This window comes from Ochlerotatus camptorhynchus, unplaced genomic scaffold (genome assembly GCF_037179485.1).
Source record: "Ochlerotatus camptorhynchus isolate MF236.1 unplaced genomic scaffold, CSIRO-AGI_Acam_v1.1 ptg000185l, whole genome shotgun sequence".
NCBI classification, from domain to species: domain Eukaryota; kingdom Metazoa; phylum Arthropoda; class Insecta; order Diptera; family Culicidae; genus Ochlerotatus; species Ochlerotatus camptorhynchus.
In genome coordinates, this window is record NW_027040675.1 from 2,397,020 (window position 1) to 2,410,375 (window position 13,356).

General features: G+C 42.1%; 1 protein-coding gene across 4 annotated transcripts in view; it reads left to right on the forward strand.

Moving 5' to 3' along the window:
• The first annotated feature begins 310 nt into the window (after positions 1-310).
• Positions 311-13,356, forward strand: part of RhoGAP100F (Rho GTPase activating protein at 100F) — a 314,040-nt gene continuing 300,994 nt past the window's right edge. For 3 of the 4 annotated variants that reach the window (XM_065223161.1, XM_065223163.1, XM_065223165.1), the window contains exons 1-2: positions 1,161-1,556; positions 2,937-3,522. In XM_065223161.1, coding sequence (XP_065079233.1) covers positions 3,436-3,522 — 87 coding nt within the window. In that variant the 5' untranslated portion in view covers positions 1,161-1,556; positions 2,937-3,435. Of the gene's footprint in view, positions 678-1,160; positions 1,557-2,936; positions 3,523-13,356 lie in introns of those variants that run through there. The other variant, XM_065223162.1, reaches the window with a different exon arrangement.

The window sequence follows — 13,356 nt, forward strand, 5'->3', positions numbered from 1 at the left end:
ATATCAGCGCAAAGGCAGGCATAGTTTCGTTGAATTTTCGCCTCCCTCTACCCTTACCAACACAGGATATGGGAAAGAGGAATACAAGAAGCAGCAATCGATCAACGTGTCCCATATAAGTAGGTTTCTCCTGTGGGATGTATGAAGGTACCATCACCCAGCACCTAGATAATGAGAGAGAAAGAGAGCGAGAGTTCGCTTGATTGTCGCCGCCGGAGTCGATTCGACCGAAACCCGCCGTCGACCGAAATCAATCGTTGCGTAGTCGCGGTCTCAGTTGGACGTGTTTTTTCCGCAATATTCCCGTCAATCTTCCCGCCCGCCTACTGTTCTATACCACTTACTATTATGTAGTCCACTCTGGCCATGGGTTGTGACTGAATTCGAGGGATTTTACCAAGCTTGAATGAAGGAAACATTGAATGGTGTTCAGGGGATTTGCCTGGTCTAGAATGGGACAGTTCGGTCGGTGGTGAAAACAGAAATAAAATCTGCGACCAACGTCTCTTATAATAACCAACGGATTAGGAATTTTCAATTCAGCAAAGTGCACGAGGAAAGCAGCGAAGAAAGTTGTGTGTTTACTTTGAAAAGAAATTAAGTGGGATCAAGCAGGCGAATGAAAAGAGGGCTTTTCTTCGATCAAGTGAAGCACGGGGGCTTGGTTCCGTCGAGAGGTGAGAAAGCTTGTGGGGTGCGGCGGCCCACGAAGAGCAAGTCGGAAATGTGTATAGCGTAGTAAATTGAGTGTGTGTGGTTTGGGGGTGGAAATGAGAAGCATCTTTCAAAAGGCGAGGGAAACACATCCTCTTGCATCAACCTTGCGGCGGTGGTGGCAGACTGGGTGGAAACTGTATAGTGGGAGAGAGCTTTGGTGAGAGACATCCGATACTCACCACACTCTGGTTGTTTGACAGTTTCGTATCACCCCCGCCATTGCGGTGGAGCAGCAGCAGCAGCAACAGCAGCCATCTTGGATTTTCGATTCTCCGCTGTGTGAAAAGAGAATGGAGTTTGAGCTGGAGCTTTCGCTCGCTCTCTCGGGAGTGTGAAAATTGCTACACATTAATGTTTTATGTGTCGTTTTTTTTTTCTCGGGTGCTGCTTCCTGAACTCGGTGAAAGAAACGGATAGTAGGACAGTAGGGAAAAGTTGGGACGTTCGTCCGAACGGTAGAGGCTGCAAATGCAAGAGCAGCAGGGAGTTTCTTTTGGCATTCTGGGGGAAGCCAAGCCAAGGATTTTTTGTGTGTGCTAAAGAAGCAAACGGGACAGTTGGAAGAGCAATAGTACGGAGAAGAGAAGAGATCAGTTGGTGAGATCCTGAAGGATTCCAGAACAGACGGCAGCAGCAGCAGCAGCAGTGCTGTGCGAGATGAGCGCGAGATAGTTTCGATTTTAGTGGGTGACACCGTTTTCTGAGATCAGTTGCACAGAGTGTTTGAATGGGAAAATGGTAGTTTTGGGCTGCTGCTCGATGTGAAGTGGATTATTTTCCCAGTGTCGTTTGATAATGGTTGCGGTTTTCTGGGACGTGGTGAGAAGAAAACCCACAATGTGAGTCAATTTCAGTGAAGATTTTCGCTTTTCGCGACGTGGAAGTGGCCAACTTTGATGATTGATTAGGGCTCCGACCCATTTTCCTGCGTGAAAAGATCCCCCCTGTCCCGAGGCACAGTCTAGCAACCGTGGTGAAAAAGTGCCCTCCAAACGTCATTTCCATCAACAAATGGCTACCGCCTGGGCTGAGAAGTAGTAGACTTTGCGCCAGTTGAAAATAGTGGATTTTTTTCCCTGAATTACATTTTTTCTTAGACAGAGAGCAAAGTAATCTGAAAAAGTGAATATCGATCGCTTTTCCCGTTCGTGGGGGGAAATCGCAGTGAAAAGCCGAAGGTGGACACACGAACGAGCGTACACGAAGAAGAAGACGGCACTACGACAGTCGCAGCCAGAGGTCGATGACGGAAGTCGATTTCGAGCGCCATCCCCAGTGTTGCACACAAACACGTAACAACCGCACACGTAGAACATAAGCTCCCGATTGCACAGTGCACAGAGTGGGCCTGACAGCGGGCGGGTGGCCGTTTGGAGGAGGAGGAGGAGGAAGTGTGACACACATGTATGTAGGCGCGCGTAAGGACGGTCCGTCTTCTCTGGTCATAGAGCGTGGTGAAATTAGCGAAACTCACCACTTGCGCCACTATACACTTTACGCACGGGTTGCTCAGAGTAGTAGGCCAGGGATTCGCTCGCTCCCATCAAAGCAAGCGACGCTTTATCACCGCCAACGGAGGAGAAGGAGGCAAATGTGCATCGCGTAAAAGCTCCGTTTCACTTACACACTCAGTGACACGAAGAAAAAAAATCCACCATGATAAGAGGACGCAAGTCACGTGGGGAGAGAGAACTGCAATAATGGCGCGTAGCAAATTACGGGCACCGCACAGGAACTCATTATACGAATGCAATCGCACAGGGAGAGGGCCGGAAAAATTGTGATGCACACTACTTTTTTTTCCAAGCGGAACAGTTGATGGGAAAAATTCCAAGAATTCCACCCACAAATCGCGAGAATCAAAATTTGTGCCTTCGTTGGGTTGAGGTTGAGGTGAGCGTACGTGTAGCAGTGATTGGTGAAACGAGGTGAGGTAAGCCAATCTGACAGCTCGTTGCCTCCCGCTCGGGAAAGCGAAAGTGACTTGACAACTTTTCTTGTGCGTTTTGGATGCTAATGGGACTGTCAGTGGCAGTCCCTAACATTTTTAATCTCTGCCTCTTTTTGCGGTTGAAGATTTCAGCATAATATCCTCGTCTCACCATCTCTTCGTCCGTGTTCTCACCACCACCATTGCCATCCGGCGTCAAGGCACACTGCTTGACATGACAACCGAGGGGTATGCATAAGCTAAAAAAATCCCTCTCTTCATAAATTAGCAAACTAGTAGAACGAGCTGAAATGCGTAAACTTAACAAGTGAGATACCATTGTGTGGCAGTCAGTTTTAAACGTGAAGAATCAGTGAAAATGGACCCGAATGCGGCGGATGAGCCCACCACCATCAGCGTGCAGCAGAAGCGTCAACGACGCAAATGTACAATTCCTAAAGTGATCCGTTCAGTGTCCCACGCGGTCAATGAATCTCCTCTGCGCTAATCGGCAAGTATCGGTAGTGCCGGAGGAGCAGCAGCAGCAGCAGCAGGGGTGGCAAACAGTGCGCAAGGGGAACTGTGGAAGGTGTGGCCGTTATCGGCGGACAATCGCTACACTATTACTACGGCGACTACGACGTCAGCGGAGGCAAAGCGAAACCGAAGGCGCGGCGGCGGAGGAAGAGTTACGGGTGGGACGGGCATCATAGCACGGCCACCGATACTCGACTGCTAGCAACAGCCCGCCAGCAAAGCTAGTGGTTACCCGCGCCCGACGTAGACTAATGCAGTGGAGGAAGTTTGCGCGGCTGAAAACGACTGCTACTGGACATTCGCGTACGCGGAGAATGCTTTGTTGTGGCCGCAGAAAGGTAAGTCCCAGTCCCAGTGCCCCGCAAAAGTTTTAACCCCATTTTTTTCAGTGTGCGGTTTGACATAGGATGTCGAAAGGAAAACCGCAGCAATAACAAGGACGTCAAGCTGTACTTAACTCCGTTCCGAGCGGGGTGGATAGGTTAGGGCCTGCAGGGGGAAGGAGGGCGTGTTTTTGTGGAATGTACTTTTTTGTCACGCGACCATTCTGGTCAGTTTGTATACCTACCAACACTGCAGACATGTGATCGAGGGAAAATAAACTCACCACAATTCTTTTTCCGGTCTTCTGTTGATGGCAATCAACTTATTTCGAGTTTACACAGCTGGGAATGGTAGTCGATGCTTGCTCACGGGCAGTGAGTGACGAGATGAAATTTTGGCATTGTAAGTGGTATCGATGTTGAGATTTGTGGTCTCCAAGATGCGAGATGATGATCGAACTGCGCCATGATTGAAATCATCCTCGCATTGCGCCTTGTGAACGGGGCACTTACAGTCTATATTACTATAGAGGTAACTCTAAGACTAGAAGGTCCCGAAATAACGTGCTCAACTTTTTGACTCAGCTCTGGTACTCTCTTCGGTCCCAAGCTTATCGATTCACCCCTTGAAACATAGGAAAATCCACTAACCCCTCATTTTATCTGTCAAACTTTCATAGCGAATCAAAACAAACATTGTGTAGTAGTAGAATTTCGACTAGAATGGGATACGTTAATCGTTTGCTTGGGACCAATAGGCTAGTCAAGTAGTGAGCCAATTTAAAATCGTTAGTTTCGTATTGATTGTTGATATTACCGCGTATCTTGATATCAAACGTTACACATGTTATTTCCAGTGAAAACTAGATGCATGGGTGCTGATATCAAGATAAAACATCAATAGGAAACTAATGATTTTCAATTACCTCGCCACTTGAATTATGGACTAATTGTCCCAACTACGTCATCTATGAATATCCTCTGATCTGTCATGAGATCCGTCTTTATGACCTTTGTATCTGTCAGCGCGCTTGTTTTGCACTTTGCTAATGGGCGATCTGATCCGAGATTTCGAAAGGTATATTTCACGCTATTTCAAAACAACCCAAAATGGGTAGAATCCACTGATTTCGGTCAAAACAGAACCCTTTGTTGGGGAAACTAAACAAGAAAATACAAAAAGATCTAAAATAGGTGACAGGTTAGATAACTCACCACCCGCCCCCTCCACTTATTTCTTTCTAAATCAAATATTCAGGTTTTAGAAAATTTCTCACGATTCTAAATCTTGTCTGAGGGACTGTCCATTAGACTTAAGCTAAATTTGAAATTTACACTGAGGCAAATAAACATAAGAATTTCATAAGGCTCAACTTATTAACGACACATATGGACTTCTTAAGAAAAAACTTTTGAATGATTGTGTAACATGAGGTAGGTCTTATACGCCTTTAACCATTTCATTTTTCCAAGCGTTGAAAGACGAGTGGTGAACACACAGACCCCGTAATCTCAACGTCCATGGTTCGGTTCCAGGCTGCTTCGTTTTATTTTGTTTTGTCAATATTATTTTTCATAAGGCAAATCGATGAAATTCATACCGATTCCTTTTGTCGAAATTTCATAAGTGGTTCTTATGGAATTCAACCCTTCCTTTGCCTCAGTGTACGCTCCACAGTGCTAAAGTGGTTCCAAATCAAGGGGTGAGACAGCTTTACTCTGAGTTCCGTTTTTGCAGCGAGTAACTCAATGTACCTCAGAATTAAATCGACGTTCATCGATTTACTGTCTGTTTACTCCTCGGCTTACTCCTTTTACCGTCTTCATATCGACAGTGAGCATACATAAAGGCATATACGAGATGATCGATTCTCTTAATCGATTTTCTATTTGCATTGCCACAGCTAAGCGAAACAATTTTCTAGAATTTGTTCAATGCAGAGTTGTAACGGGTTGTATTGGCTATCAAGAAGCAACAGCAAACGTTAATTCTAGCAAGCTATTAACAAAAGAGAAAATCGACGAAGAGAATCGATCATCGCGTTTACGCCCTTATGCATGCTCACTGTCGATATATTAGGTGTCAGTCTTGTTTGTAAACATAATAAAATTCTCGCGTCACTTTTCAATAGGCCCTTTCTGCATTGATCGATCCTCTTAATCGACTTTCTCTTTGGATCGTCACGGCCGTGTTAAGATATTTCCGGGTATTTTGGACACCCACATCGATGGAAGACGCAACAATCTAGCATCTAATACGACAAAGACGGCCGGAAATGTTTTTGTAGCCGAGTTATTTACGAAAGAGAAAGTCGATGAAGAGAATTGAGAATTGAGAGAATGTAGATTGGTCTATTTTAATTCGGAGTAGGTAACCTGAATGACACGACAAGAGCGGGATGGTCAGCATCTAGACTGATCAGTGGCCGGTAATACGAAACCATTTGCCAGGACAAGATCTAGCAAACGTCCGTTTCGGTTGGGAAAAGTGTTTACTTGACTAAACCCGTGTAAGTTAAATCCGTCCAAAAGAGTACAGCAAACCACCAGCATATGCAATAGCAGTGGGTCAGTTAATGGTGTGCCGCTGTCGGTAAAGCGCCACTGTAAACCAGCTTGGTTGTTGTCGCCAAATAGTAGAGCGGGAGACCGGGGACTCAGTCGAAACCTAACGATGATGCTCACGGATGATCGTGCAGTCGGCAGGTAGATAGCGCCAATACTGAGAATGTTTTGTGGAAATTCCACGACAATTCCAGCAGACTGGAAATGGGCGAGATACTTAGGTAGCAAGTGATCCGAGGTTGCGATGCATAGATCCGGTCATCCAGTCCCGTTTCCGTCAGTACGATCAAATTCAACAGCCAAGAAAAACGAGTCGATTTTAGTCCTCAGCAAACGCACTATCCCGGGATCTGGAAACCGAAGGAAATTTAGGACCGAAAGTTCAGAATTCCAACCATACTCGCCTGGAGCTGTAGGCCGAAGGTTCCCGATTTTTGTTGTTGTTTTGCTTGGCAGCAGCTTTTTGACTTCGCACCTCCATATGTTGCTGTGATGCGAAAAGTGAGAAAGCAAATGACAGTGATCTTGCTCGCTGAGCAATGTGAGTTACTCGAGGTGCCTCAAAAGCCCCTTGGATTTAACATTAAAAAATTAGCATTGATAACATCACATTTAAAATTGGGCATGTAACATTTAACATTTTACATCCATCATTTAACGATTACCGATTGACATTTTCACTTAATATTTAAAATTTATTATTCAACATTTAACATTTATCAAGAAAAATTTAAAATTAAACAGTTAAAATTTAAATTACATATTTAACATAAATAATTTAAAATTAAAATTTCAAATCTAAAATTTATAATTGGTAATTTACAGTCGAATTTCGCTCGTTGGGCTATCTTTAAGTGGGCTACGTTTTAGTTGGGCTCCTGTTAGTTGGGCTGTGGCCCACCTAAATCGAAGTCAAACGTCATTTCTGACAATGCAGATGTATTTACGAGGGGCTTATGGATGAAGAATTTGGATAGTTGCTAAACGATTTTGATGATAATAGAAAATCGAAGTATCCGCGAGCAATTTTCAGCTTTGACAGCTCAGTCCAACTAACGAAAGCCTTTCACTAAGTGGGCTATCGGTATAGCCCAACGAACGAAAGTTGACTGTATAACAAGGGGTTGGTCACTCTACACAGTGTGCCAAACTCAAACTTGGGCACCCCCGGGCGTCGTCATTGACGCTGTTTGGCACCGATGGTTACAATTTTTATGATATTTAAAGTTACTGGCAACACTGAACTTTTTCTGGATGTGTCAAAATGTGTTATTGATGTTGCCATAATATAATCAAATTATTTTCAAAACAACCGTGAATCTCCACCAAGTCTCGCCATGGATTCTCAAAATCGTTACACCCGTGACGGCAGTCGCATCCACATTTCCTCCCAGACGAAGAACAGATGACAGCGGTATCTTGACCTGACCGAGGTTTCCGGCCATGGCTAAACGAACTAGCGATGCAGCTCTCACGGCTGCGGCTGCTTCCAAATCTGCTGCTGGTCCGTCATTTTTTTTTAATGAATTTTAGAGGAGACGGACCAGCAGAAGGAACAGCAGCAGCAGCAGCAGCTAAAGTAGAAGCAGCATAGGAAGCAGCCGCAGCCGTGGGAGCTGAATCGCTAATTCTTGTAGCCGTGGCCGACGCTGGAAATCTCGGGCCGGTCACGACAAGCGGTGCTTGAGATTTAATCGGAAAGTCAACCAAACAAAAACTATACCATCCGACCATTCGAACTGCTCGAATACATTCATCGCCACCGCTACTACACCACCAGCACTTCATGATGGCGTTCACCGCCAGGGCTGCGCTCGGGAACTCCACCAATCCGGAGGAGGAAATTTCCGATATCAGCGGGAACATTCGCACTTGCACGAGTGGCAGTCCTTGATAGTGAATGCAATCAGCAGCAGATCCTCGGACGGCATACGGGTGGGGTATCGAAGAAGTGGAGGCGTTGTAGACCTTGAAGCTGATTGAATTGTGCGGCAGGGTGTACGTTCGACTGGTTCTACAGCGATGGCGTTCCCATCTAGACCATGGCGGCACCGCGATGCCAGATTGTTTTAAATCGTATCGGTATCAAAGGTATAAAAAACCGGTATTTATCGGTATTTACTATTTATTTAATTTTATATTTTTTGCCCTTTTTGAAAGTGAAAATTTTAACGATGGGATTTGAGAGGAATTGCTTTGTTTGACTGCTTTCTCAGTCTTAAAACACTCTTTAATTTTTTTTTAATTTAATTTTTAAAATAATCGTTGTCTTCAAGTGGTGATCAAAATTGTGACCAAGTTTTTTTTCAATTAGATATCATGAAATGACACCAAAATATGGAAAATCAGCCACAACAACGACTAAACTATTGACAATAACGACAAACAATATTGTCACTTGAAAAGAGCCACAACCTATGGCCGAAATGTCGGGCAGATTACATTATAGTCGTTGCAGTGTTTTAAGACTGAGAAAGCCGTTGATCAAATGATCGAAAAATCCCGGATGAGAAAACTCCGGGGACTGTTTGAATTAGCTTCTGAATGGAGCTGAAAAAACATCCAGAAAAAGACGAAAGAAGCTCTCCTGGATGAGGTTCGAGAAAAGCTGGAAAAACATCCGGGAATCTTCCAAGATATGAGTTGAGAAATTTGTGGCGAAAATTTAAATAAACTATCGGAAAAAAAATCGGATGTCACATCCAAAGGAAGCCAGACGAAAGAAATTTCTTGGAGAATTAATTGAACTTCCTTGAGAAGACGAAATAAACTTTCTGGAGACGCTGGCAGAAACTTCTCAAGGTAGATTGGAAGAAACATCTGAAGAAAGTCGGAAGCCAGAGCGCTCACGGAATAGTCGAAAGAAACAAGGACATCCCTGAAGACTCCGAAATTTTCCTGAAGTTTTCGGAACATTCCTAAAAAGCACTTAGGAATATTCCATAATTCCTCGAAATTCCTTAAATATTCTTGTCATTTTCCTGAAATTAGGGGCTGTTTTGGAGTTCTCTGGCCATCTTCGAAGCACTCAGAACTTTTCTCTTAAGTGCTCTTACAATTTTCTTGAATTTATTGTAACATCAGCATTGAAGTTTTCTGATCTTCCCGATTTTTTTTAATTTTTAAAAGTTATCGACACTGCCATTAAAAAACATAGAACTTCCCATAAAATGTTCTTACAATGATCTAATGTTCATGTAACTTCCCTTACGATTCCTTAATTTTCATGGACATTGCTGTAGTTTCCGGAAATTGCCTGAGTTTCTCGGAATTCCTTTATAATATCAGCAATTTCAATGAAATTAATTGATCTGCCCTGATGTTCTCTGAGCTTCACTAAAATTCCTGAAAACCATTAAATTTTCCTGAAGTTCTTTGGACTTGTGAAGTTTCCAAAATATTTATGATGTTTCCTTAAGTTCACTGGAGTTCACTGGACTTTTCTGAAATTTCCGGGTTTTCGAATTTTAACAGAAGTTAATTCATCAAAACTTACACAAAAGCTTGGACTTTTCTGACGTTTCGGAATGCGTTGCGAAGCAATATTGTTCACGGAAGAAACCATAGCATAATCTCGACGCTCTTTCAATGACTGAATGTTGATTAACAAGCAACGAGCTTCATAAGATGGGAGAGGAAATTCTGTCCATTCCAATTTACGTAGTGCATACAATAAAAATTGCCTTTGGATTGACTCTATTCGTTCTTCATGCCTTTTCATATAAGGTGACCAAACAACACTGCAATATTCTAATATTGGCCTCACATAGGCAACATATAGGGTTTTAATTGTGTAAGAATCTTTAAAGTGTAAACCAAAACGTTTTATAAAATTAAGCATCTGGCCTGATCTATGAATAATTGTGTTATAATGATCCACAAATGTTAGTTTAGAATCTAGAATAACTCCTAAATCTGTTATTTTATCACAACTTTGAACAATTTGATTACCTAAAGTAATACGGCTACATTGATATGTGTCTGCAGCTAGTGTGAATCCGCAATAAAAATTTGATAGCATCCTTGAAGCTCCGGGAAAGTTAAAAAAAATGGCGGGAGAAGATGAAAGAGTCATTCGAGCGAAGGCTGAAGAAGCTTCCAAGGTAAGGTCGAAGAAAATTCCAGGGAAAGTTGGATGAAACCTCAGGAGGTTTAAAAATGAATAAAAACTTAAATAATGTTTAAAATATATTTCTTGATTCGCTAGGAATTACCGGAAAGAGCCATCGACTATTTCTAGATTGATGGGTAGCCAAAAACGGTGAGGAAATGCAAAGATTAGTCGAAAGAGTATCAAGCATAAGGCATCTTTAGAGATGATTGTTTAGAATTTTGAAGGCTCAAACAATATGAGGTGTTCAAAGAGATACAAGTCTCTCACAAAAAAATTATTCGAAATTCTAGCGCGGGCAGGCAACAATAATTTTGATTATTTAAAAAAAAAAACGGTATAAATCGGTATAAAATTTTAAAAATCGGTATTCCGAGGAAACTTATCTGTATATCGGTATCTAGTTTGGAAATCGGTATAAATACCGATAAATCGGTATATCTGGCAACGCTGGTCGGCCTTCCGCCGAAGATGGATGTTTTTGAAAACATTGAAAATCAACACGGCGAATGAGAACGACCCAAATTTGAGTTTAGTTCACTCATAATCGCCAAAAGTGCAGGAACTCAGCGATGAGTAAAATTTGTCCCATGGTTTCCTGTGGAAAACCTAAAAAATCTGCAGGAAAATGAGGAAATTGACGAAAATTTTATTCAGTCTCAGAGTAGTACCAATAGACTGAGTGAATCCAATCTTTACTTTTCTCAAAGTCGGGAATTTTTCCCTGGAAAATCCTGGAAAAGCCTGGGAAAACATGAGGCAAATTTACTCATCGCTGAGTTCCTGGACTTTTGGCGATTATGAGTGAACTAAACTCAAATTTGGGTCGTTCTCATTCGCCGTGAAAACAAAAACAAGAGCTGTTAAAATACCCACTCAAAAAATTCCACACGTCATCATCATGTGTCTCACACTTAATTTTGCGCATATTGTGAAACACATCCATTTCATGTGTGAATTTTATGCTATGAACCATGCCCGAACACTATGGATTTGAATTGTGACACACTTGGATTCTATGTGCCTCATATGGTGATATCAATAGCTTTGCACATCATAGTTCAATATTCTACAATATTCTACTTTATCTACTTCTACTTTACCGACTCTAAAAATGAATCGACAAATATATAAACAAAACTGCCAAAGGCCAGATCTGTCACATATATTTTTAATGGATCTGATTTGGGATTCGATCATGGACTGTTGGGGTGTGCTGCTGCTGGAGTCTTCGTTCGATCTCACTGTGCCACGGTTGTTCTCATATATGAGGCGGGTTGATAGGATAAAGTCACAACTCTTGGTTTCGATGTTTACCTTTCTGAGCAAGCAATTCACATCGTATTGAAATGCAAAACACTTTAAATCCATCTGTTTTGAACAGTAGTGTGATTCAATGTGCAATACATTTGAATAGATAGTGAAAGATTTTCAACATTTCAAAGTTTGAAACACTAGAAATTAACGTGTATAACACATTGAACCAAGGTGAAATACACTTAAAGTAAATGTGATTGTGCATTTAAAAAATCAAGTGTTTAAACACTTCAATCAATCGTGTGGAATTTTTTGAGTGCCGGGTTGCCAAACAAGGCATTATTCACAAGCAAACAAAAGTCAGTGCAATTACTTCTTCTACTTCATGGCACTGCTGATACAGCTGCGGCACACTGAGGTACACTGAGAAAAATGTTGGCGCAAAGTAAGTGTGTAGAGTGACCACCCCTTGCTGTATAATATATATATTAAATATATTTAAAATTTAAACATTTCAAAATAAATATTTTAACACATTGACCGTCAAAACATCATGTCAAAGTCATGTGGCGTGTGGCAAACGTCGACGTGATGTTTTTTGACATGCTAGAAAATGCCCACCTCTGCCACATCAGTGGGCGCCTGGCTATACATCTTGGCTCTTTGAACTTTTTTTTCTGCAGTGAACAAAAATAGCTATGTCCGGTACCGTAAGTGTTTTTGTGTGTAAAGAAGTGGCTTAAAATCACATTAGTAAAGTATTTAAAAAAGCAAGTACTTCCATAATCAACTTCTCATGACTGCTTTCTCGCCCACGCAAACTAATGCCTGCATCATATAAGAGATATTTTCTCAATACTGATTTTATGCATGTCAGTGGTTTTAAGATCTTCATGTCAATTCTTGGCTTGGATTTTTTTTTTCTGTATTCCTCATAACGTACTTGAGTATTAAAAGCCCTTAAAAACTCTGAAAGCTCTAAATTCTCTAAAAGCATAACTGACCGAAACACAAACCGACTAACGCGACACTACAACAACACAGCCATTTTAATGAAACTTTTGTCTCCGAATTTTTACAATTAGGGGAAATCGCCCATTCCCGGCCTATCGAGCACAAAACATCAAATATATCTATGATTTCAGCGTGAACGTGTCAAACAAACGTTTGGTACGATGCTTTTATTCAATAGCTGCAAGACGAAGTGTTGAAGTCACTCAGCACATTGTGCCGAAATTAGATTCAGCATAGCTTGGGCATACCTTCGACATACCTTCGGCACACCTTTGGAACAATCTCGTAGGCATTGGATTGTTGTAAATAAAATGGGAGCACTGCTGGGCAACTGTGATTGAAGTTGTTCACAACATTACGTGCTGTTTGACTGTAGGTATATTCAGGATCATCCTCTAATTGAATATACCAGAGGAACTCAGACCAGCAGTTCACTTATAGATCTAAATACGAAATGTAGGTTCTAGAGTGGGCTCAAGAGAAAGAAGTAGTTCATCAGACCCCATAAGAACCCTTAATTCACTAAAATTTCGCACACCCGCCACTTACCGCGTCATCCTGAATCCGATTTATCCAAGCGATTTCAAACCAAAACATTCAAGGTGTCAGAAATACCGGGTTGCCGGGATGGGTATTTAACAATCAATCGCAGCTTGCTCTATGACCAGCACAATCGGCACAACTGCGGCACACTGACAATAAAGATGACCCAAGATTGGTTTGCGGAGTGACCTATCCCTTGTGAAGAACGCAAAATAAGATCTCGAAAACAAAAGGCGCACTTGAAGTGTACAAAAGGTGGACGCAAATTCACTTTTCTTTCCGTGCGATAGGCCAAAGAGAATCCCAATGGCTTTTCAATGGCTAATAGGCTCAAGAAAACCCGTAGGCCAAGTTGAGTC